This window comes from Aquarana catesbeiana, linkage group LG04 (genome assembly GCF_042186555.1).
Source record: "Aquarana catesbeiana isolate 2022-GZ linkage group LG04, ASM4218655v1, whole genome shotgun sequence".
Lineage (NCBI taxonomy): Eukaryota > Metazoa > Chordata > Amphibia > Anura > Ranidae > Aquarana > Aquarana catesbeiana.
This window is the reverse complement of record NC_133327.1, coordinates 556,699,383-556,723,122: the sequence shown is the minus strand read 5'-3', so window position 1 is coordinate 556,723,122 and position 23,740 is coordinate 556,699,383. Positions and strand designations below refer to the sequence as shown.

Below are 23,740 nucleotides of genomic sequence, written 5' to 3'. Positions count from 1 at the left end.
CATCTTGAGCTGGTAAGGAGCCTCATACCTCACTTGGGTGCAAGTCACTGTGGATGCTGGATTCACCTGTGTCACATCTCTTCAGAATTTATTTTGATCATCTACCCACTTCACTTATGGACTTTTTTTTGGTATAATTTTTGGGATCACATTTTTTTATGCTTTATATTAATTTTTTTTTTTTTTTTCACATATGACATATGTTGTGACATTTGTCTCTATCTTCTATAGGAGACCTGTGTTTCTCTTAATACATTGTGTGGTGGATTAATCACTTTTGTATGATTTTTAGCACAATTTATTAATTCATTTAGTTTTAGCACTGCACATATTTTTTATTGTTTGGTGTTTTGGAGTTTAGTATTGGACTTTTAGTGCTGGCAGCTTTTACACTTCACATATCATTTTACACTGTTTTAGCGCAGCGTTAACCCTCTCTTTGGGTTTTTTTGATCATATCATACATCATACCTGCTGTCATCCTAATGCAGGGGTCTCCAAACTTTTCAAAAGAAGGACCAATTTACTGTGTTTTAGACTTTAGATTGGATTGTGGCCAGTGGGGGTAGAAAATGTCCCAGCATCAGTGAAAATAAACATGGCCTCAGGGTTGGTCGTCAGAAGGAGGAAGAGTAGTGCCCCATCATTGGTATTAGTGGGAGAAAAAATACCCCATCATTGGGATTAGTAGAATAAATAGTGCCCTATTGTTGATGTCAGTGGGAGGAATAGTGCTTCATTGCATTGGGAGGAATAGTGCCCCAAGAGCCTGATAAAGGCTAGCAAAGGGCCGCAGTTTAGAGACCCCTATCCTAATGCTGGTGTATGTTAGTGGTCATTGAAACATTGCAAGCAGCATACTGCATTATGACTGTGCTGCTATGCAGTTTTCTGTTATAAAATCGTAAAAACACTCATCAGATGTTACACTTCGACATGAACCAAGCAAAGACTTTATTTATCAAGTCTTCAAGCAATTTAATATCATCTGTTATGCTTCTTTTTATGATATTGTTTAGACCTATTTTGGTTAATTATGATTAGTATCTTAATTGTGGCTCATGAGCTTACAAGGTTTGGGACCTCTGCTTGAGTTCATAAAGAGTTAAAATGTATTCGCTAAAGATCTGAATTCAAAATGGACAGCTACGTTCTTCAGATCTTTCTCCATAATGAATATTGGTATGAATAGAATTTGTGTCCAGAAACTGCCATTATTAGTGCAGTTAATGCTTGTGTGACGAGTGAATTTATATACTTATGACTGTATTCTTTTGTGTAGGCGCTGAATATTCTACAGTAGCTGACATACATTCATGACTTGCCTGTATTGTTACTGTGATAGCTCATATTGGACCTGTTTTTGTCAGCGTCTTTTCCCTCTTAAATAAGAACAGTGTGCTGTGCTGTCTTCACTTTTCAGTTTGTTTGATTCTATTTGAATCTGAAATTTTGAATCTGATGAGCAGCTATGAACAAAGTTAACTGGGTACCAATAAGTAAATAATCTCCTATATTTATTGGAAATATGGTTGTAAGGTTTCCTGCAGAGTTTTGTTTTTGTTATTAGAATCACTGATTATGTAGGGCAGAATTGAATTGGCTGTTTAGATTAACAATTGTGTCATGTGAGTACCTACTGAAATTATACAGTATGAATGTAGTGTGTTTGTAGGTGTGTAGCCAATGAATAAATATGTGATTCAGTATGACATCCATGTACAATTGAAATTGTATTTTTAAAAAAAGTATGTAGCCAAACCACTACACTATTATTAGCATAAATAATTGCAAAACATTACACTCAAAGCTGAAAAAAAAACAAAAATAATTTACCCCTCTACCATATGTTAAAATTGTAATTTTTAACATATGGTAGAGGGGTAAATTGCGTTGCTTTTTTCAGCTTTGAGCATGATTTTTTTTTTTCTCCCGAAAATTGAAAGACCAGATTTTGTTGAAGGTGTCTTTTTAAAGGAAGTCTAGAGGCTGCCCCTGCTGACCTCTTCTGAAAATCCTCATTACCTGGCTGTAATGATGATCCACCAGGCTTCAGTTTTCCTAAATTACTAATCTGGAACAATTATGTAAGGGGGGTTGACTTTCCTGATTTGCATACTTTTCCAGGTCAGTGTCTAAATATTAAAACTAGTCAGGAAGCTATCATCTTCAGTAGCTCAGTAATGGCAGACCTTTTAAATTAGACCTGATCTTTTTTGATGGCTTTTTAGCTCATATATGATAGCTTTAGCCCATGCATTGTATTACCCTTGCCTTTACAGAAAAACTGTGGTAGCTGTTTCAGATTAAAAGCCATGCAGAGAAATTGTCAACATTACAGCCTGTGGGCTCCTTGCAGCTGATCTTTTTTTCCCCATTACTAACTTGCCATGCCTTATTTTGAACTGTGTCTCTTTGCAGGCAGTTATTTTGGTAGAGGCAGGACTTTGCTTCCTCATGTCAGAGCCTCCAGCAAGGAGATCAATGGACAGCACAGTAGTGATATCATCACCAAATCTCGCTCCTTATCCCCTGAGACTAGAAGTCAGAGGCATATACAGTTCGTTGAAAAAGTATTCATACCTCTTGAAATTTTCCACATTTTGTCATGTTACAACAAAAATCGTAAATGTATTTTATTTGGATTTTATGCGATAGACCAACATAAAATGGCACATAATTGTGTAGTGTAAGGAAAATGATAAATGGGTTTTAAATTTTTTTTACAAATAAATATCTGAAAAGTGTGGTGTGCATTTGTATTCAGCCCCCCTGAGTCAATACTTTGTAGAACCACCTTTCGCTGCAATTACAGCTGCAAGTCTTTTTGGGTAGGTCTCTACCAGCTTTGCACATCTAGAGAGTGACATTTTTGCTCATTCTTCTTTGCAAAATAGCTCAAGCTCTGTCAGATTGGATGGAGAGCGTCTGTAAAACAGCACTTTTCAAGTCTTGCTACAGATTCTCATTTGGATTTAGGTCTGGACTTTGACTGGGCCATTCTAACACATTAATATGCTTTGATCCAAACCATTCCATTGTATCTCTGGTTGTATGTTTAGGGTCGTTGTCCTGCTGGAAGATGAACCTCTGCCCCAGTCTCAAGTCTTTTGCAGACTCTAACAGGTTTTCTTCTGAGATTGCCCTGTATTTGGCTCCATCCATCTTCCCATTAACTCTGACCAGCTTCCTTTCCCATGCTGAAAAAAAGCATCCCCACAATATGATGCTGCCACCACCGTGTTTCACGGTGGGATGGTGTGTTCAGGGTGATGTGCAGTGTTCGTTTTCCACCACACATAGTGTTTCTCTTTTAGGCCAAAAATGTTGGTCTCATCTGACCAGAGCACCTTCTTCCACATGTTTGCTGTGTCCCCCATATGGCTTCTCGAAAACTGCAAATGAGACTTCTTATGGCTTTCTTTCAAAAATGGCTTTGATCTTGCCACTCTTCAATAAAGGCCGGATTTGTGGAGTACACGACTAATAGTTGTCCTGTGGACAGATTCTCCCACCTGAGCTGTGGATCTCTGAAGCTCCTCAAGAGTTACAATAGGTCCCTTGGCTGCTTCTCTGATTAATGCTCTCCTTGCCCGGCTTGTCCGTTTAGGTGGCTGGCCATGTCTTGGTAGGCCTGCAGTTGGACCATACTTTTTCCATTTTTGGATTATGGATTGAACAGTGCTCTGTGAGATGTTCAAAGCTTGGCATATTTTTTTTAAACCTAACCCTGCTTTAAACTTCTCCACAGCTTTATCCCTGACCTGTCTGGTGTGTTCCTTGGCCTTCATAATGCTATTTGTTTACTAAGGTTCACTAACAAACTTTCTGAGGGCTTCACAGAACAGCTGTGTGTGTATATGTACCAAGATTAAATTACACACACACACATAGACTCTATTTACTTATTAGGTGACACCTGAAGGCAATTGGTTCCAATAGATTTTAGCTAGGGGTATCAGAGTAAAGTGGGCTGAATACAAACGAACACCACACTTTTTAGATATTTATTGGTAAAAAAAATTAAAAACATTTATCATTTTCCTAACACTTCATAATTATGTGCCACTTTGTGTTGGTCTATCACATAAAATTCCAATTAAATACATTTACGTTTTTGGTTGTAAAATGAAAAGATATGGAAAATTTTAAGGGTGTGAATACTTTTGAAGGCACTGTAGTGTTCTAGTTCTTAAACTGCAGATAACTATGAGACTCTAGGTACCCTCACTTACCAGGATGTGCACTGCTGTTTTTCAGGAGGAATTAAAATGTATTTATTTTTTAAAAATGTTTACTATACCATAGCAAATCTTTACTTCATGAGTTCAGGTCCACTTTAATTCTTGTTGACCAATATTACACTTTTTCTGCATATCTAGTAATGATAATATTTATGTTCTGCTTTGTCTTCGCACAGGATGGAGCTGACTAGACTTTCTGAAGATAACACATTTCTCAGGAACAAGGCTGAGCGGCTCCAACAAGATGTCATTCATTTGGATGACTCCAACAAGAAATACAGGTTAACTCCATATTTCTGTGACATGTACTTCAGAAGGGTACAAATGGGAAGTAACCCCTGAACCCCCTAACAAACAACCATTTAATTGCTGTAACTACATTTGTCAGACAAAAGGCTTTGTTGTTGCGATGCTAGGCTTGTTTTTCAAGCCTATTGCTAGTTGTTGCTTTTGATAAGGAATTTAAGAAACAAATTCCTTGAGATTATATATATATATATATATATATATATATATATATATATATATATATATATATATATATATATTCATGTTCTTAGTTCTATTTGTCATCCATTGCATACTTTCACACTGTTGTTGATACATTACTTTGTGGTTTCCTGGATCAGCAATATTAATGGGTTTTGAAGGCTAAACGCGTGCTATGAGTTTAAGACCCTGTCATGGGGTGAATCCATCTGGCAGGTAGTGGTGCTTCTATCTGGTATAGAAGATGGAGAGAAAAGAAAAGACTTAAAGCCAGTTTACATATATCTGGTCTGGATTTTTAAAAGTAGTCCGCTGCGGTTTCGTTCACTGGTTTAGGTGCAATTCAGGTGCAAATTTTTACTTGAAATTGCACTTGAACCGGACTGAAAAACATACAGTACTCTTTTTAGAAACTGACTGCAGCCGGCCCGGACATGTGTGAACCGGCTTCATAGAACGCCAATTCAAAACGCATCTATGTTGCATATATGTGAACCGAGTATTAGTGAAATTAAAGCGGAGGTCCGTCAAAATTTTTTTTTTACAAATACTGCAGCTGCTGACTTTTAAAATATGCACACTTACCTGTCCAGGGAGCCAGCAATGTCAGCACCCAAAGCCGTTCTGTCGCTCAGCTCTCGGGTGCTGCCGCCGCCATCTTCGGTAAGGGAATCAGGAAGTGGAGCCTTGCGGCTTCACTTCCCGGCTCCCTCCTGTGCATGCGCGAGTCACGATGCGCAATCCGGATGGTCCCTGCTGTCTCTGGGACCCGTGTGTTTCCCAGCAGACAGCGAGGACGGGAAGAGGCGTAGACTCCCGCTGGAGTCTATGCCCGGAAGTGGGTGCAAATACCTGCATTATACGGGTATCTGCACCCCCCTCCCCCCTGAAAGGTGCCAAATGTGACACCAGAGGGTGGGAGGGTTCCGAAAAGCGGAGGTTCAATTTTTGTGTGAACCTCCGCTTTAAGAAAATATTATATAATATATAGCATAAGAGATCCAGCTTATGTTTTATCCAGTTCCATAGATGAGATGCAACTTCTTCAATGTCTGGAAATGAACAAGTTCAACAATTTATTTATAGGCTTCTATATAGATATGCAGTACATTCTTCCATACTATGAACAGGATAGTGTCTAATGAAAAATGGCTATGGTAGGGGAACTAGGGTTCTTCTGGAATAAGGAGACTAAATTAGTTTACATTTTTCAGCAGTATTTTTATTTTATTTTTTAAATCCAAGAGCTCTTTATTGAAAGCAAGTATCACACCGAGTGCAAAGTCAGAGGCACGTAATCAAATGTCATGTTTGCAAAGGTTTACAGACATCTGTAGGCTTAAGCATAGGTAAAGTCCAAATAGCAACAAATACATGTTCCTACCCCTCCAGACAAATAGGAATAGCAACAAACAACTCAAGGTCACATGGGGGTAAAAGCAAGTGAATAATGCCCATATGGAATCGACCTAAAACTGATCATGCCCACAAAATAATACAAAGATAAAAGAAAACAAAAAAGGAAGAAACAAAGAGGGTTATTTACTAAAGGAAAATCCACTTTGCACTGCAAGTGCACTTGGAAGTAAAGTCGCTGTAGATCCGAGGGGGACATGCAAGGAAAATAAAAAAACAGCATTTTAGCTTGCACATGATTGGTTGATGAAATCAGCAGAGCTTCCACTCATTTCAGATCAACCCCTTAGATTTAGAGCGACTGCACTTCCAAGTGCACTTGCAGTACAAAGTGGATTTGCCTTTCGTAAATAACCCCCAAAGTGTCTTTTTTTTTTTTTTTGGTCTGCTAACATTTATGCTAATATTTAGATGCTCAAAGCCAAGACACATGAGTGATGTCAGTTTAGAAAAAAAAAGGGTCCTGGGCACAAATTAGGCAAAAACGAAGGGCTAAAGTGCATTTAGTTACATTTTGGCAAGGCAAATGTGGGTTAAGTTAATAGTATTACACCTGTCTGCCTTTACATACTAAAGGAATAACAACCTGCCCAAATTAGCAGTATAACACATCAAAATCACCAGCAAAATAGAGAGGTGTCAACCTGAATAGAGCCCTATACTAGGTTAGAAAGAAGACATACTATAACAAAAGTTGGGTGAAAACAAACACACTTAAAGCAGTATTAAACCCAAAACAAAAAATGTAATATAACAATTTACCAATCCTTAGGCCTCATGCACACAGGGCGTTAGAAAAACGAGCTGCAAAGCCACTACCAACGCTAGGAAAAAGCAGCTGTAAAAAGGTGCCTTTAGTAGCTTTTGCATTGGAGTTGATGCCCAATTATCCGTGCTTCTCTGCCTCTATTCAAAATTAATGATTCCCTATGAGAGCCTGTCGATTTGAATAGAAGTCGCACCAGAAGTTGGATCATGATGATCCAACTTCTGGTGCAGCTTGTGCACTGATCTTGAAGCGGAACCCTTACCAAAATGGAAAAAAAAAAAACTGGTGTGGTGTCCCGTCTCCCGGACGACGACAAGCGAGCGCTCCCCCCCCCCCCTTTCTGAACCATACCAGGCTGTATGGCATGCCCTCAGCATGGAGGGGTGGGTGCTTTTGGGGCAGGGGGGGACAAGGGCCTCTTCCCAAAAACCCTGGCTGGTGGTTGTTGGGGTCTGAGGGCGGGGGGCGTATCGAAATCTGCTTGGCCAGTCGATATTATTTGTGCTGCACTTTTGATGTGCTGCATTTTGAAAAGTCCTGCATGCTGCATCTTTGGTGCACCTTCTATTGTAAATCAGTGGGAATGCATCAAGAGCGTACTGCATCTTTCATTTTGAGTCACATGTCCATGTTTGACCAGTGCATGCTGAGAGTCAGGAAATCAGAAAGTACCCCAAAAATGCATTAAGCCCAGGTTCACACTGACAGCAGGATTTAAATTGTGCGAGTTCAGCTGAACTCGCACAATTTCATTCCCGCATTGTCAGTCCCGACTTCGGGGGCGATTTCAGCGACATCTGTGCGGGTTGCTGCACAGATGTCTGTGCAAATCGCACCCCAAAGTCCCCTAAAGCAGTACAGAAACTACTTTTGGGAATCGGTGTGGCACTACGAAGTTGCCGTCGCACCGATTCGGATGGTGCCATTGCCGGCAATAGCCGCCGATTTGGCATGCGACTTGACAAATCGCTGCAATGTGAACCTGGGCTAAATGTGTGTTTAAAAGCGTGATATGCATAACACATTTTTTAACACACCAGTGTGAAAGGACCCTTACACCTGGCATGCCATTCCCTACACAACAATACCCTGGATTACTCATTAATATTTAATTAATATTTGATCTATTGTCCTTTGCTGAAGATGTTAATACTGCTGATATTGATTGTGTTTTATTTCATTGACCTAGAACTCAGGTTGAGGAGTTGAGGAAAGAAACCGAGTACCTGCATTCCGAACTTGAACAACTAAGCAAACAGGTAAAGAACACAAGCTAATCATCGGTTACAAAATTGTAATACGTTCACTTAAAACTAATTTTGTCTGTATATTTATTGGCGGACACATCAGAACACTAGAGTATATAGTATATGCCCTGCAACTACAAGGATGGACACACTGGAATAAATAGCAGCAGGGTATGCTCCTGCCTCTGAGCTACATTCTTTTCTGCACAGAAAGTGATGGATCAGTTTTGTTTTCAGAATTTAGTTTTTTCTTAAACAATTCTAATTATTTGTTATTCCACCCCAGCATTGTTGGTACATCTATTGTAGGTGGCCAGTCGATTCAGTCTTGCTGGAATTGTTTTTGTTTTTTTCATTCAGGGGGTTTCTCATTTCCTGCTTTTTGATCAGGGATTGCTTTTGAATGAATAACCCCAGTTCTCTTCTGTGTGAACATTTGGAGAAAATGATTTTTTTTTTTTGCACTCCTGTAAAAGCTTTTTTCTTTATCGTACATCATGGGACACAGAGCACCATAGTAATCACTATGTGGGTATATAGGCACCTTCAGGTGATGGACACTGGTATACCCAATACAGGAAGTTCACTCCCTATATAACCCCTCCTCCTACCAGGAGTACCTCAGTTTTTAAGCCAGTGTCTAAGTTGTTGGTCACGAGTGAAGATGTGCTCTGAAGAGCTCCACTGGAGGGATCCCTGCTGGATTTAAACAGCCTCCCTAGACCGTATCCATCCAAAGTGCCACTGAGGCCAAGGTGGATGGTACCCGGGCCTCTTATTCGAAGCACAAGGTTTTGCCTGTAACGTCTCTCTTTGCAGGGCTGGACCCTAGGATCCAGAACTTTTTGGTCATGCTACATTACCTAAAGTTTTTCCTGGTGGGGTGCTAATACAGGTCCAAGGGAGTGGAACCCCTATAATTGGGACCCGGTCCTTGAAGGTTTACTAACACAGGCCGCTGTGATGGGTGAAGTTTGGATCTGTCTGTTACAGCAGTATCCTGCAGCGAGGAAAAGGTAAGGGAAGAAGCCTAGGAACTGTAAAAAGTCCACATATGGTTTATTTCTTCCATAAGTAAAATGTTGTCATGCCTAAAGTCTCCATTAGAGGGAGTAAATGCATACCTTAGTAAGTGGCTACTCAGTCAGCTCAGAGTCCCAGCTAAACAGCACGTGTGTGGTCTCAGCAAGCCAGGGGGGATTCCTCATCCAGAATATTTCCCCCCTGGGGGACGGGAGGTAGAGCAGACGGGAGTAGCGCGAGATGCGGCGGCTTTCATATGTTTAGTTTTTCCACATAGAAGTTTTTTCAAACTTCCCGCCTCCAGCCCTCCCTTACCTGCCCTCTTGATCAAGGAGCGCGTTGAATGCAGTCCGCGCGCATACTATGGCTAGTAATGATGGAGGGGGCTTGGCTTAAAGCACAGTGCCGCGTGCGGTAAGTCCACGAGGAGCACACAGCGAAGGCACTGGGGACAAGAGACAGACGCTTCACAGCTAACAGCTGGAGTCTGACACACAGGAGTGCTGGGGGCACGTAAGGTTGATGCAGGCATTTCCAGTACAGGAAATAACAGTTGCATACAACACTAAAGCTGAATTTTATTAGCATTGTCTTTTTGCTAGACTATTTGCTCAGCGAGTTGTGCATTCACTTAGTGCCTCTGCTTTTTTGTGCTCAGCACTATGGCTCCCAAAAAAAGACACCACAAAGGTACCAAAAATTCCACCCCTAGGCGTTGGGAACTCCAGTTATGCCTCCACACTGTCATCCTCTCCTGAGATACCAGATATGGCAAGCCAAGGTGAGTCATTGGGACCAAATGGTGGTGCAGCTGCTTCTCACATTTCAGCCCCTGTATACGTGACTGAAGATGCGTTTTCCTCCGCCCTGCAGGGCCTAGAAGGAAGATTAGTGACTTTAATCGCATCCTCCATCCAAAAGCATAGGAAGCGTGTTGGACCCCCCTACCCCACCTCAGACCCCTTACCAAGGGATCAGTGGGTAGAGGCTGAGGTGTTGCCCTCAGGCGATCAGGAAGAAAGGCAAACCGGAGGAAACAATGATAGATGAACCTTTTTCAGTCTCACAATCTGAGAAGTTGCTGGTATAATCTCTTACGGAGATGGTTCATGCCTCTTTCAAGCTACCCCTAGCAGAGTCAGCTGAAAGTTCTGTTTCTTCTTTAGGTTCCTTAAAACCCTCACAGCCTTTTCACGCATTTCCTGTACATGCATTACTAGAAAAGCTTATTTATACTGAATGGGATCACCCGGAAAAGCATTTTCTCCCTCCAAAGAGATTCTCAGTTCTCTATCCCATGGAGGAGAAATTCACCAAAAGATGGAATGTACCAGCAGTTGACGCTGCGATTTTCAGTGTGAATAATAGTCTAACTTGCCCAGTAGACAATGCACAAATGCTTAAAGATCCAACAGATAAAAGGTTGGAATTTCTGTTAAAATCCTCTTTTTCTTTGGCAGGTGCGGTTACTCCACCTGAAATAGGCATCTGTCAGTCCCTAAAGGACCAGTTTAGACAAGCCCTTAAGGAGGTCCCTGCACAACAGGCCCGCGATTTGGCTGAACTACCAAGGGCGCTATGTTTTGCTATAGATGCCATGAAAGACTCTATTCACCAGGCATCCCGCCTTGCGCTTGTGCTAGTACACATGCGTAGGACCCTGTGGTTAAAAAATTGGTCAGCCAAAGCACCTTGCAAAAGGCTTCTGACTAGTTTCCCTTTTCATGGGGATCAACTATTTGGGAATGATCTGGACAAATACATCTAAACGATTTCTAGTGGGAAGAGTACTCTTTTGCCAGTCAAAAGAAAGTATAAACGTCCTTCATTTAAACTGACTCTTTCCCCTGCACCAGCGGCATCCACCTCTAGGCAGTGGCAATGGCCTCCACCGTCAGTCCCTAGAGGAAAGCCTCAAGGTCAGGCACAGAAGAAGACCTCGGGCCAGAAATCTGCAAAGCAGAATTCTAAAGCCCCATTATGAAGAGGAGCCCCCCTCGCCAGAGTTGGGGGGAAGACTTCTGCAATACTCAGAAGTCTGGCAAGAGGAAGTTCAGGACAGATGGGTCATCTCCACGGTGTCTCTAGGATACAAGCTAGAATTTCGGGAGTTTCCATCTCGTTTTCAGAGATCAAACGTTCCCAAAGATCCAGGGAAAGGGCAATCTCTGTTTCGGGCATTAGACCGATTACTGGCTCAGGGGATGATCATACAGATCCCCACAGAAGAGCAAGGTTTGGGGTTTTATTCAAACCTCTTTATGGTACCAAAATTGAATGGAGATGTTGGACCCATTCCAGATCTAAAGAATCTAAATCAGTTCCTGAAGATCCGCTCCTTTCACATGGAGTCGATCAGGTCAGTAGTTTCTATCCTACAAGGAGGAGAACTTCTGGCGTCTATCGACATCAGGGATGCATATCTGCATGTCCTTATATTTCCCGCTCACCAAAGGTTTCTGCGGTTCGAAGTAGAACAGCAGCATTTTCAGTTTGTAGCCTTGCCTTTCGGGCTAGCTACAGCACCCCAGGTGTTTACAAAAGTGCTGGCCCCACCTCTAGCCAGGTTAAGGGGAAAACAGTCTTGGCATACCTAGACGATCTATTACTACTAGACCATTCAGTGGCTCCTTTGGAGCAAAGTGTATGCATTACAACCAGTTACCTGGTGAGTCTGGGTTGGATTCTCAACCTAGAGAAGTCTTCCTTAAAACAGCTAAAAAAGCTGGAGCATTTGGGCCTGATCATAGACACAGCCCAGAAAAAAGGTGTTCCTGCCTCAGGCAAAAATCAACTCCATAAGAGAGCTGGTTCGGATGGTCAGGTCGAAAAGAGATCCCTCCTTTCGCCTTTGCATGAGGTTGTTAGGAAAGATGGTGGCTTCATTTGAAGCGGTTTACTATGCCCAGTTCCATTCGAGACTGTCGCAAAACAGTATCTTGGAACAAAATGATTCAAGCTTTAGACTTGCCTATGTGGCTGTCCCCAAGGGTGTCCCAAAGCCTCAGTTGGTGGTTACTAACCCAGAATCTGCTAAAAGGAAAATCCTTCAGACCAGTTATCTGGAAAGTGGTAATGACAGATGCCAGCCTTTCAGGCTGGGGAGCAGTACTAGAGAAGTTAACTGTCCAAGGACAGTGGTCAAGAACCAAAAGAGCCTTGCCCATCAATATCCTAGAGATTCGGCAGTGTGTCTGGCTCTGAAGGCCTGGACTTTCGGGTTACGGGATTGTCCTGTCAGGATCCAATCCGACAATGCCACAGCTGTGGCCTATATTAATCACCAAGGGGGTACCAAGAGTCTTGCAGCGCAGACAGAGGTGAACCATATTCTAACATGGGCAGAAAGGAATGTTCCGTGCCCATCGGCAGTCTGTATTCCGAGAGTAGAGAATTGGCAGGCGGACTACCTGAGTCGCCAGCAGTTATTTCCGGGGGAATGGTCCCTTCTCCCCATCATTTTTCAGGCTGTTTTCCAAAGATGGGGGACTCTGGACGTAGATCTTTTAGCGTCCAGATTCAACATGAAGTTAGTCAACTTTGTGTCCAGGACAAGGGATCCACTCACATACGAGACAGATGCGTTGGTGACCCCGTGGGATCAGTTCTTACTGATTTATGCATTTCCCCCTATTCAGTTGTTGCCACGTCTTCTTTGCAGGGTCAAGCTGGAAAGAAAGCCAGTATGGCCCAGAAGGTCATGGTATGCAGAAATCGTAAAGATGGCAGTGGAGGATCCGTGGTCCCTTCCACTACGGCCAGACCTACTCTCACAGTGGCCGATATTCCATCCTACATTGCGAACGCTGAATTTAACGGCTTGGCTATTGAAACCCACATTCTGAAGAAACGTGGGCTTTCCGGGTCAGTTGTCTCTACCTTGATTAATGCAAGGAAGCCAGCTTCCAGAACTATATATTATAGAGTCTGGAAGGCTTATGTTTCCTGGTGTGAATCCAAGGGTTGGCACCCTCGGAGATATATCATAAGCAGAATTCTTGCCTTTCTACAATTAGGGGTAGAGATGAAGTTGGCCTTGAGTACTATTAAGGGTCAAGTCTCAGCTTTATCGATCTGATTTCAAAGACCGCTTGCTACACATTCTTTAGTCTGGGGTTTTATGCAAGGGGTGATGCGGATTAGTCCGCCAGTTAGATCACCTTTGAACCCTTGGGACTTGAACTTAGTTTTGTCAGTGCTACAAAAAAGCCATTTGAACCAATACAACATATTCCCTTAGTCCTTCTGACAAGGAAGTTGGTGTTCTTGGTTGCTATATCCTCAGCAAGGAGGGTTTTGGAATTGGCTGCTCTTTCTTGTAAAGAGCCATACTTGATTATTCATGAGGACAGAGTGGTGTTGCGCCCTCGTCCAGATTTTTTGTCAAAAGTGGTCTCAGGTTTCCACCTGAACCAAGATCTTGTCCTGCCATAGTTTTTTCCAAAACCCTGTTCCAGGGAAGAGAAGTCACTATATTGTCTTGATGTAGTGAGAGCGATCAAAGTCTATTTAAAGACTGCTCAGACCCGGAAGAATGTCTTATTTATACTGCCAGAAGGTACTAAGAAGGGACGGGCAGCGTTGAAATCCACTGTCGATAAGTGGATTCGGCAAATTATAATTCAGACTTATGATTTAAGGGGTAAGATTCCACCTTTTCAAGTCAAAGCGCACTCTACCAGGGCGGTTAGTGCTTCTTGGGCAGTGCATCACCAGGCCTCAATGGCTCAGATCTGTAAGGCCGCAACTTTGTCTTCAGTACATACATTCACCAAGTTTTATCAGGTGGATGTAAGGAGGTATTAGGATATCGCCTTTGGGCGCAGTGTGCTGCAGGCAGCAGTATAGGTCCTCAAGACTGGGGATGACCTACGAGTTAGTTATATCTCCCTCCCCTCAAATAGCATTGCTATGGGTTGTCCCACATAGTGATTACTATGGTGCTCTGTGTCCCATGATGTACGATAAAGAAAATAAGATTTTTATAACAGTTTACCTGTAAAATCCTTTTCTTGGAGTACATCATGGGACACAGAGGTCCCTCCCCTCTTTTTGGGGTTTAAGTATATTGCTTTGCTCCAAAAACTGAGGTACTCCTGGTAGGAGGAGGGGTTATATAGGGAGTGAACTTCCTGTATTGGGTATACCAGTGTCCATCACCTGAAGGTGCCTATATACCCACATAGTGATTACTATGCTGCTCTGTGTCCCATGATGTACCCCAAGAAAAGGATTTTACACAGTTAAGCTGTTATAAAAATCCTATTTTTTTACCTTTTTTATTTATTTGTTTTTCACCCTTCTGTTCTGGGCTGTTGGTTTTGCCTATGATTCTTGCGATTATCGCTAGTGGCTGCTATAGCCGCTAGCGATAATTACTGTCTTTTCCTGATAACTTCTCCTGCCCCCCCCCCGAAGAAGACAGTGTCTCAGCAGGGATTCCCCTTACAGCACAGTCTGCGTTGATGGAAGAATTGTGCAAATTTATTTTCTGCAGATTGCAGGATTTCACAGTCAGTAACAATCTTGCTTTTCCTTGTGGGTAGACCTGGTTGAATAAACCGCTGTCTTTTAGGAGATAGAGCTCCTAATTTTTTTCCCCTACTTCTTCCACCATTTTGTCCAGAGACTTTCTTCACATTCCTTATTTTCTATAATAAAAAAATTTAATCAAACACCTCTTGTACTGACTGTGGCAAGTGGATGGACCTGGGTAAAAGTTCTAGTGAGGTTTAATAAACCAGTTGATAATCTGACATACCAACATCTACTCCACACTGAGATCTTTATTTAGCATAAAGCAGTCATGAGGATCCCCCCTGATCAAAAGTATCTAAGGGTAAACCCTTTTGATCCTAAAACCCAAGGTATATAAAACTCTGCTGTTGTCCAGGCAGATATCACATGATCAACAACAGACAGTGAGATGGTTTGAATGGGCCCTACCATGTGTGACATTGATGAAGCTGTGTGCTCCAAATCTATCTGCAAATGTAAATAACCCATGTCCACTGAGTGCTATGAACACTGAGTTTCACTAAATATAAAATAAAAAAAATGTATTGGGATTACCAACAGAGTAGATGAATCAAGATAAGAGTATTGTCTGCATTTTAATTAGCGGGCAAGACCCTGCGAAAAGGAAACTATAATAGTTTGTTCATTTTTTTAGTACAGTAACACATTTTATATTCTATTTACAGTATTTTACACGCAGAAGAGTGATTTCTACACACAATAAGGTGATAAGCGCTCAAGCATAATACAGAAAATCATTAATACAGTTTAAAAAAAAAAAAAAAAAAAAAGGGGCATTCATGGGTCTTTAAGGATGTACTATTCAAATCAGCCTTACTAAGTGTCCAATATTCTGTGAGGCACAGCCCACCTTTCTTTAAAAAATAGACATTTGATACATGGCACAGAATTCTTTGAGCTTTCTAGCTTTTTTAGGATATGGCACAGCAGCTTGTTGGAAAGAAACCTCACATGGACCCGGACTAAGGGCCTGTTTACACATGCGGTTGAATGGTAAAAATAGGTGGTTGAACCATGGTTTACCTGCCCCCCCTTTAAAGCACAACTTAACTAGTTTTAATCCTTATGCTGTTAGCATTAGTAAATAGGAAGGTATTTTATATTTACTTGTTATAACCTTTTTTTATCTTTACATTTCTTCAGTTGCTTCCTGGTTTCTGTCCTAGGCCAAAATGATGTCTCACATCCCATGGGTCTTCATGGGTATTTTTCTTTCTTCTGGAGGAGGGACTTTCTTAGCTAAGCACACCCTCCTGCCTGCATGCCTAAGCTAAGGGTAGATGGATTCCAGGAAGTAATTGCTGCAGTATACATTTAATATTTATCTCTTGCAGTATCAGGACCACCAGAATGAGTTGTCACAATCAAATGTACAGCATGAGGAAACCGTTCGTCATCTAAACACCAAACTACAGGAGGTCACTGAACAGAAGGACACATCTGATGCTGTTCTAGAGCAACTGCAGGGAATGAATATTGCTCTGGAGACTGAGAGACACGAGCAACAGGTGGTCTGGCAAAGAGAAAAAGAAGAATTAGAACAAGAACTGCAGAAAACTAAACAAGAGGTAAAGCGGAATGATTTGGCATAATTGAAACATGGTAGATGACATGTTCAGATAAAAGAACAGAATGAAGAAAACTTTCTCTGGGATCAGCAGCCATGAAACCTGTGAGCTCCAAATTAGGTGCCCACAGATACAATAAGCTAGTATGCACTGTAAATAGGGGTCAGGTGGACAATTCCACCTCCTTGTTATTTATAACTAAAAGAAGAAAGTGCCAGTTCCTTCATAATTTTATTGTTTTACCATCTTTTGTCCTTGCTTTATAAATCAACTGTAAACCACCCTTTAGTTTAATAGTTATGGAATATATAATGATGTCTGGTTGTACACTGTATACTATTTATCAACTGGTTTTTCACATTAATGTTGCATAAAAACAGAGAAGAATAATAATGAATAAGGGGGAAAAAAAGGGTATAAACGCATGTCCCGACTTTACTTATCTCTGTGGGTAATGAGATGTCAGTGCCTACACATCTGCTGCATTGGTCCAGGGATTTCAAATCCCCACTCCTTTCCCCCTTCTTTCTCCTGCACTTTCAGGATGGATCTGTGCTGTCTCTAACCAAAAAGAATCACTCTGATCCTGGAAGTGCTTCTGAAAGAAGGGGTAGAAAAGTAGGGATTTGAAATCCCTGAACCGCTGCACCAGCTGGGTGGACACTGACCGCTCATCACTCACAGAAATAGGTACAGTAGGGACTGAGGGGATGGGAGGTTGTGCGGTGTTCACCTTGTCATTTTCTCTGAAAAGGCGAACTTACACTCGAAGGGAAAAAGAGCACACATAACTACCAGTGCAGTAAAAGGTGTTGGCAGATGTGAAACATATGCTTTTCAGTTGTTCCTTCGTGTGACCTTGCATAATACCAAGTAACATTGTTTGTGTATTTGAGGCTCTATGACTTATAATTTCCATGTATTTTATGTGAAGTGAAAGGAAATCTTTCTGAAGTAAGAGAAATTCCCTCTTAGCTGTCATTGCAAAAAGGTGCTTTATAGAAAAATATGTCTTACTAGGGTAACTGCTAGTACGTAAATTTAGGGTGATAGTATTCTGGGGTTATGTATACATGGAAATTCGATCCTTAGTGGTAGAATGCACGACCTCCTATCAAAGGGGCTGTCATGAGCTATATATTGATTTAAGTCATTTTAATAACCATTTACAATGATGCTGTCCGATGCCCCCACGGTTCAGTCTTTCATACAGGAGGATAGCTACCAATTCATATTGTGAGGGGGTTAGCTCGGCAGCGGGTGTGTGTGACCCCCTGGATGGGTTCACCACACAAAATCGGGCACAGCAGACAGCGTTGTAGGTGAAAAAAAACAAAGGTGCAGTTTATTTATGCTATATGGAGTGAAAAATATAATAGCAAAACAAAAGAAACATGAAAAGAAATCCTGGTCAGCTGGACCACTTACTACACACGTAGATTCCCGATCTAACAACTGGGTGCAGCCTTGTGCTGCCCCAGTCCCTATCTCTCTCTTTTTTTAGAAGTTTGCCACACAGGCGTTAACTCACCACACAGGACAGATACCATACTCCCCAGTCTACACAAACACAGAACTGGTTCCAGGATGGAGCATCTCCCCAAGCATGCTGGGGTTTTTTTTTTGTATAGGTCTTAATGAGCCCACTTACTTCAGCTGGGCTCATTAACTTTTCCCCTGCAGGACTCCCAGCACTCCCCCTAGTGGTATAAGTCAGCATAAAGCCTGAATCTAGGGCATACATATTTTCCATCCTGGATGCAACCAGGTGATTTTTGCCTGCCTGCTGTTACAATATGCAGTTAAGGTATCAAGATTAGACAATATAAGCAGTACATTGAATATTGCTATTAACAAAGTTAGCCAAAGTTCTAGGTACCTGCACTTGGTAAGGAATTTATATATAAATGTAAACATCTGTATAACCATTAACAATAACAGTTCATGCTAGTTACAAAGTAAAACCAAGACAGGTACGTTCAATGACCTGGCATCTCTTTTGGGGTAACTTTTTTTGTTTATTGTGAGTCATAAATGCAGGTGGACTGCAGGTAAGGGCAGTGCGGAGCACTGTGGAGGTGTTTTGCTGATGGTCAATGTGATACGGGTTAGGAAGGTGGTACACGGTGCTCCCACAGTCTGCATTTGTCTGCACCCCTCCCCCTAATTACAGGTGTTTCATCATTTGCCATTCTGTTCCCTCCTTTTGGTTTCTTTTTGCCAGTGTTTGACAAACAGATTTGAGCCTGGCATATAATATGTTATAGTTGCATAAAGACTGTGTTTCTGCTTATGAAGAGCCTTTATGGCAGCCAACTACTAAATCACTTTGCCTGATGTCAGATGGTCTTAGAGATTACCCGGGTGGATGACATCGCTACCTCCCTACATGTGACAGTGTTTAGGTCTGGTGATTATCTGCCCAGGTCCAAGCACTATCACATGGGGGAGGTCACATGGTCCCTCATTCCTCGAAGCCCAGCTCCATTAGAGTAACAAAATGAAGGAGACGAAGAAGGGGGGGATTGGTAAATGCAATTTGCTTTGGGGCAGGGGGGAATATTGTTCGTTCTTTCTTTCTTTCTTTCTTTCTTTCTTTCTTTCTTTCTTTCTTTCTTTCTTTCTTTCTTTCTTTCTTTCTTTCTTTCTTTCTTTCTTTCTTTCTTTCTTTCTTTCTTTCTTTCTTTCTTTCTTTCTTTCTTTCTTTCTTTCTTTCTTTCTTTCTTTCTTTCTTTCTTTCTTTCTTTCTTTCTTTCTTTTTCTCTTTTTTTTTTCTCCAAAAAGAATCTCCCCAATAGTGAGGTTACCCATACAAAAAACAGATACAATTATATACATGTGCTGGTAGAACGTCCTATAGCTAATTTATAAGGCACAGAATTATAATTCCTGTAATCATTGCATAGCCAAGGAACAATTACCACAAGGTGCAAAACACATTGAAAATCAGGTATCAGCTTTAGGTTCAGCTTTCTAGGCAGCCAGTGACAGATATATCACCTGATTCTTCTTACAATGTAGCATCATATAATAGGGACCAGTAGAGATGGGTGCCATTACAAGACTATTTTCTCTGTGCAATAGGCCAATTGGGCTGATCCGCTATTAAAAAGAATATGTGTGATGGAGTCAAGAGTAGCCTTTCTAATATTATTGCAACAATGTTTCTTTAAACAATAGGTTATCTTTATGAGGGATAAGGAGCAAGGAAATTAAACCAAGAGTGAACAACTTTATTAATTATTTGTATATGTTTTCTTGATCAGAATGAGAAATACTGGGATGAACTGTGCCAGCTGAACACACATACCCTTCAGTTGACAAGCACCTTATCTGATCTCACTGCACAGAGAGAGGGGAGCTATGAGACCATCCAGCAAATGAATGCTAAACTCAGAGAGGCGCTTGAAGAAAAGCATCAGGCATCTGCACTTGTGGAGCAGCTACAGGGAAAGATGAATGGGCTTAAGAGAGAGAACCTTCAGAATGAAGCTGAATGGCAGAGGGAGAAAGAACAGCTTGAAAGTGAACTGCAGATGTCCAAACAGGAGGTATGTTTTTAAATTTATAATATATTACCTATCATTAAAGTGATTGTAAAGACAGAAGTGTTTTTCTTTTTTTTATGGAAATAATAAACATGGCATGCTTACCTGCTCTGTGCAACAGTATTACACAGAGCAAACCTGAACCTCCCCTCCTGGGGTCCTCTGCCAGCGTTCTAGGCTGCTGCTCTTCTGTGTGCCATTGGCCATTTGCACCGGTCTGACCCTCTCGGCAACAGGTCCTGGTGTGTCGATCCACAGAACAGCGCTTTTGCGCCCTTTTAAAGCTGTTTTTTTAAGCTCCTTTGTGAGTATAATTTTTGCTGTTTTTGTGCTGCATTGAAGTTTATCAGTGGTGATGCACTGGGTTGGTGCGCCCTCTTTCTTTTCTGCTCTTCTGTGTGCACCACCATAGCTATAGCAAGCCGCTTACTATGGGGGTGCATGTGCGGGCCAACTCTCGAGCCACGCTGTGTGTATCCATAGACACATATAGCATGGTTCAGCCCTGCCCTCTGCTCTCTGAAATTGATTGACAGCAGCAGGAGCCAATGGCTCACACTGCTGCCTCTGAGTCCTGTGAATGCAGGGAGAGAAGAGAGAGCCGCTACAGATAGGTACAGTGGTGCATTGAGAGATACTGCTATTTGGACATTTTTTACCTTAATGCAGGGAATGCATTAAGGTGAAAAATGTTATTAAGCTGCAAAGTATCTCAACAAAAAAGATAAATACACTTTTGGTGCATCAAATAAAAAATGTTCAAGATCTTACACATCATTTGCTAGAAAGCATGAAAAGGCAGCCATAGCATGTGTGGAAAAGGTTAGCCAGCATCTTGTAGAGAAGGCATAAAGCATATTGAGTTATTCCCAATCCCTCATGCTGGATTGAAGGACTCATTTACAGTTTTTTCAATATGTATTAAATTTTAAATTTTAAGCACTTTGTTCACATAACTGTATAACTATCACAGAGATAATCATTCAGGTGATTATCTAATAGTTTCTTAGCTTCAAGAAACTATTAGATAATCACCTGAATGACCGTAACATACAGAGATATACAATGTAATACTGACACATAATCACACACATAGGTTGGACTTGATGGACTTGTGTCTTTTTCAACCTCACCTACTATGTAACTATGTAACTATGTTTGGCAGCTTCCTATGTGATAGCTATATTTTTTTTTTTTTTCCTTGTCAAAAGAAGTTTATTGAGTATAAAATGTTATAAAGATACATAAAGTAAGTTTACAAGGATCTATAAAGTAAGCTCATTGTTTTACAGTAGGGTTTATATAGGTAAATATCATGAAATTTCAAATATTAAACATTGGGTTCACGTAAACCTAAATTAAAGATATATATATCATTTCCTTAGTTACTTTTGTAGGTATTTAAATGATTTATACCTACTATACATATTGTTTACAAGTAGAGTGTATATAGGTCAAATAAATTCTGATAATGAGCTTTAATCGTAAGGTGGAGAAAAGGAAAGAGAAAGAAGAAAAAGGGTTGAAAGGTAGAGGTATGGTCCACAAGGTTGTCCCGCTCGTCAGTTTATTATTCTTTTTAGTTTTCTTTGAAGCCTTAGAATGGGTGTCTCTGTAAGTCATTTAATCTGTTACCATGGCAACAGGACAGAGTCATTGAAATTTGACAGGAACTGTTGTTTTATCCAAGGATGCCAAAGTTTTTCAAATTTTGGAATTTGATTTTGATCGATGGCTACCATCTTAGCATGGGACATTGTATTATTCATTCTGTGAATTGTTTCTGCTAGTACCAATGTAGGAGATTTCCATGCCTTGGCCACTGTTTGTTTTGCAGCCGTTATTAGTTGGATCACAAGTTTGAATTGAGAGAGTGTTAACCATTCCGGTTTTAGATTAAGTAAAGTTAAATATGGATCTGGTTGTATTATTTTTTTAAATATTTTAGATGCAATCACGAAGACTTCCTTCCAGAAGGTTTGGATTACTGGGCACGTCCACCATATGTGTAAATATGTGCCTATTTCTGGGCATCCTCGAAAACAAAGAGTTGAGGTATTAGGTGAATATTTTGCCACTCTAGCGGGTACAAGGTACCAGCGAGTTAGGACTTTATAATTTGTCTCCAGTGCCAAGATGTTGGGTGAAGATGACTTAGATGTGAGCCATATATTAGACCAGTCCGTGTCTTCTAAAGTTCGTCCCAGGTCCTCCTCCCACCTCTGAACGTAAGAGGGTCTATTAAGATTTGCTACTCCATATAATTGATTATAAAGTGATGAAATTGTACCTTTAGCAAATGGATCTTTTGTACAGATTGATTCAAAAATGGATAATTGGGATAATGGTGTATCCCCCTTTAGGAATGGTGTATAGAAATTTTTGATTTGGAGATATCTAAATATCTCAGAGTTTGGTAGATCATATTTTTCTCTAAGCGATGGGAATGAAAGGAATGATTTAGATGCTATGAAGTCATTTAGTGTCTGAATGCCTGATGTTGTCCAAGCTTTAAAAGAATTTGGGTAGATCCATGCCGGATAAAAGGCCGGATTTCTGATAAAAGAAAGGAGAGGATTGTGTGGAGATTGTAACTGATATTTGGTTTTTAGTTTATCCCAGAGAGATAAGAAGTGTTTAGTTATGGGATTATGAATTTTAAAGCGGTCTTTAGGATCAAGCCATAATAAATTTGATATTAATAGAGGGTCATTTTCTGAAGCCTCTATAAATACCCATAATGGGATTTCCTGTTTTGCATGGTATTTGGACAGACTGGCCAAATGTGCTGCTCTGTAGTAGTTAGTAAAATTAGGGTATCCCAGGCCTCCTTTATTTTTGGGAAGATGTAGTGTGTGTATAGGTATACGTGGTTTAGAAGAGCCCCATATAAACGAAGTTGCTTTTTTTTGTACTATTCTCAAAAAATAGGAAGGAATTGGAATAGGGAGGACTCTGAATAGATAAAGCAATTTGGGTAGAATAGTCATTTTGATTGCATTAATCTTCCCTATCCAGGATAAAGGAAGTTGCGACCATTGTTTTATTAGATTTGTGATCTGTCTTAATACAGGAGGATAATTGTTTGAGAATAAGTCAGAATGAGATGCTGTTAAATGAATTCCAAGATATGGGATTGATTTTTCTGCCCATGTGAATGGGAGTGCAGCCCTAGCCGGGATCAATTCCATGTTTGTGAGTGAAATATTAAGCACTAGGCATTTCTTAGGATTAATCATAAGGCCGGATAGGGCTGCAAATCCATCAAGAGCTGGTATTAAGTTAGGACCAGAGACCTGTGGTGATGATAGAAAAAGTAATATATCGTCTGCAAATATACATAATTTGTGTGTAATACCTCCTACTTCAATGCCAGTTATAGTTTGGTTTGTTCTGATGTATTGGGCCATGGGTTCGAGTATAAGGGCAAATAATAAGGGAGATAATGGGCAACCCTGTCGGGTACCTCTTTCGATATTAAAGGCTTCAGATTTGTATCCAGCATATTTTATATAGGCTTTGGGTTTATTATATAATGCTTTGATCCATGTTAAAAAGTGGGGTCCAAAACCCCATTTTTGTAATGAATATTGCATATATTGCCAGGATACTGTGTCAAATGCCCTCTTAATATCGAGAGATAGAAAACATAAAGGGATTTTCCGTTTTTTAGCAATATGTGCCAATAACACTGCCCTGCGTATATTATCGCCTGCCTGTCTATTTGGCATGAAGCCTACTTGATCTCTATGTATTAATTTTCCTATAATGCTATTGAGGCGTTTTGCTATTATTTTTGCTAATAATTTAATATCGAGGTTTAACAGAGAGATAGGCCTATAATTCACACAGGAAGTATCATCAGAAAGGGGTTTTGGGATCATACAAACAATTGCCA

The 23,740-nt window shown here is 40.9% G+C and overlaps 1 protein-coding gene across 4 annotated transcripts in view; it reads left to right on the top strand.

The window, feature by feature from the left end:
* The window catches only part of NINL (ninein like), a 267,972-nt gene that overhangs the window by 208,798 nt on the left and 35,434 nt on the right, over positions 1 to 23,740 (top strand). For all 4 annotated transcript variants that reach the window (XM_073627983.1, XM_073627982.1, XM_073627985.1 and 1 more), the window contains 4 exons: positions 4,421 to 4,525; positions 8,108 to 8,177; positions 16,061 to 16,294; positions 19,561 to 19,845. In XM_073627983.1, coding sequence (XP_073484084.1) covers positions 4,421 to 4,525; positions 8,108 to 8,177; positions 16,061 to 16,294; positions 19,561 to 19,845 — 694 coding nt within the window. The remainder of the gene's footprint in view (positions 1 to 4,420; positions 4,526 to 8,107; positions 8,178 to 16,060; positions 16,295 to 19,560; positions 19,846 to 23,740) is intronic.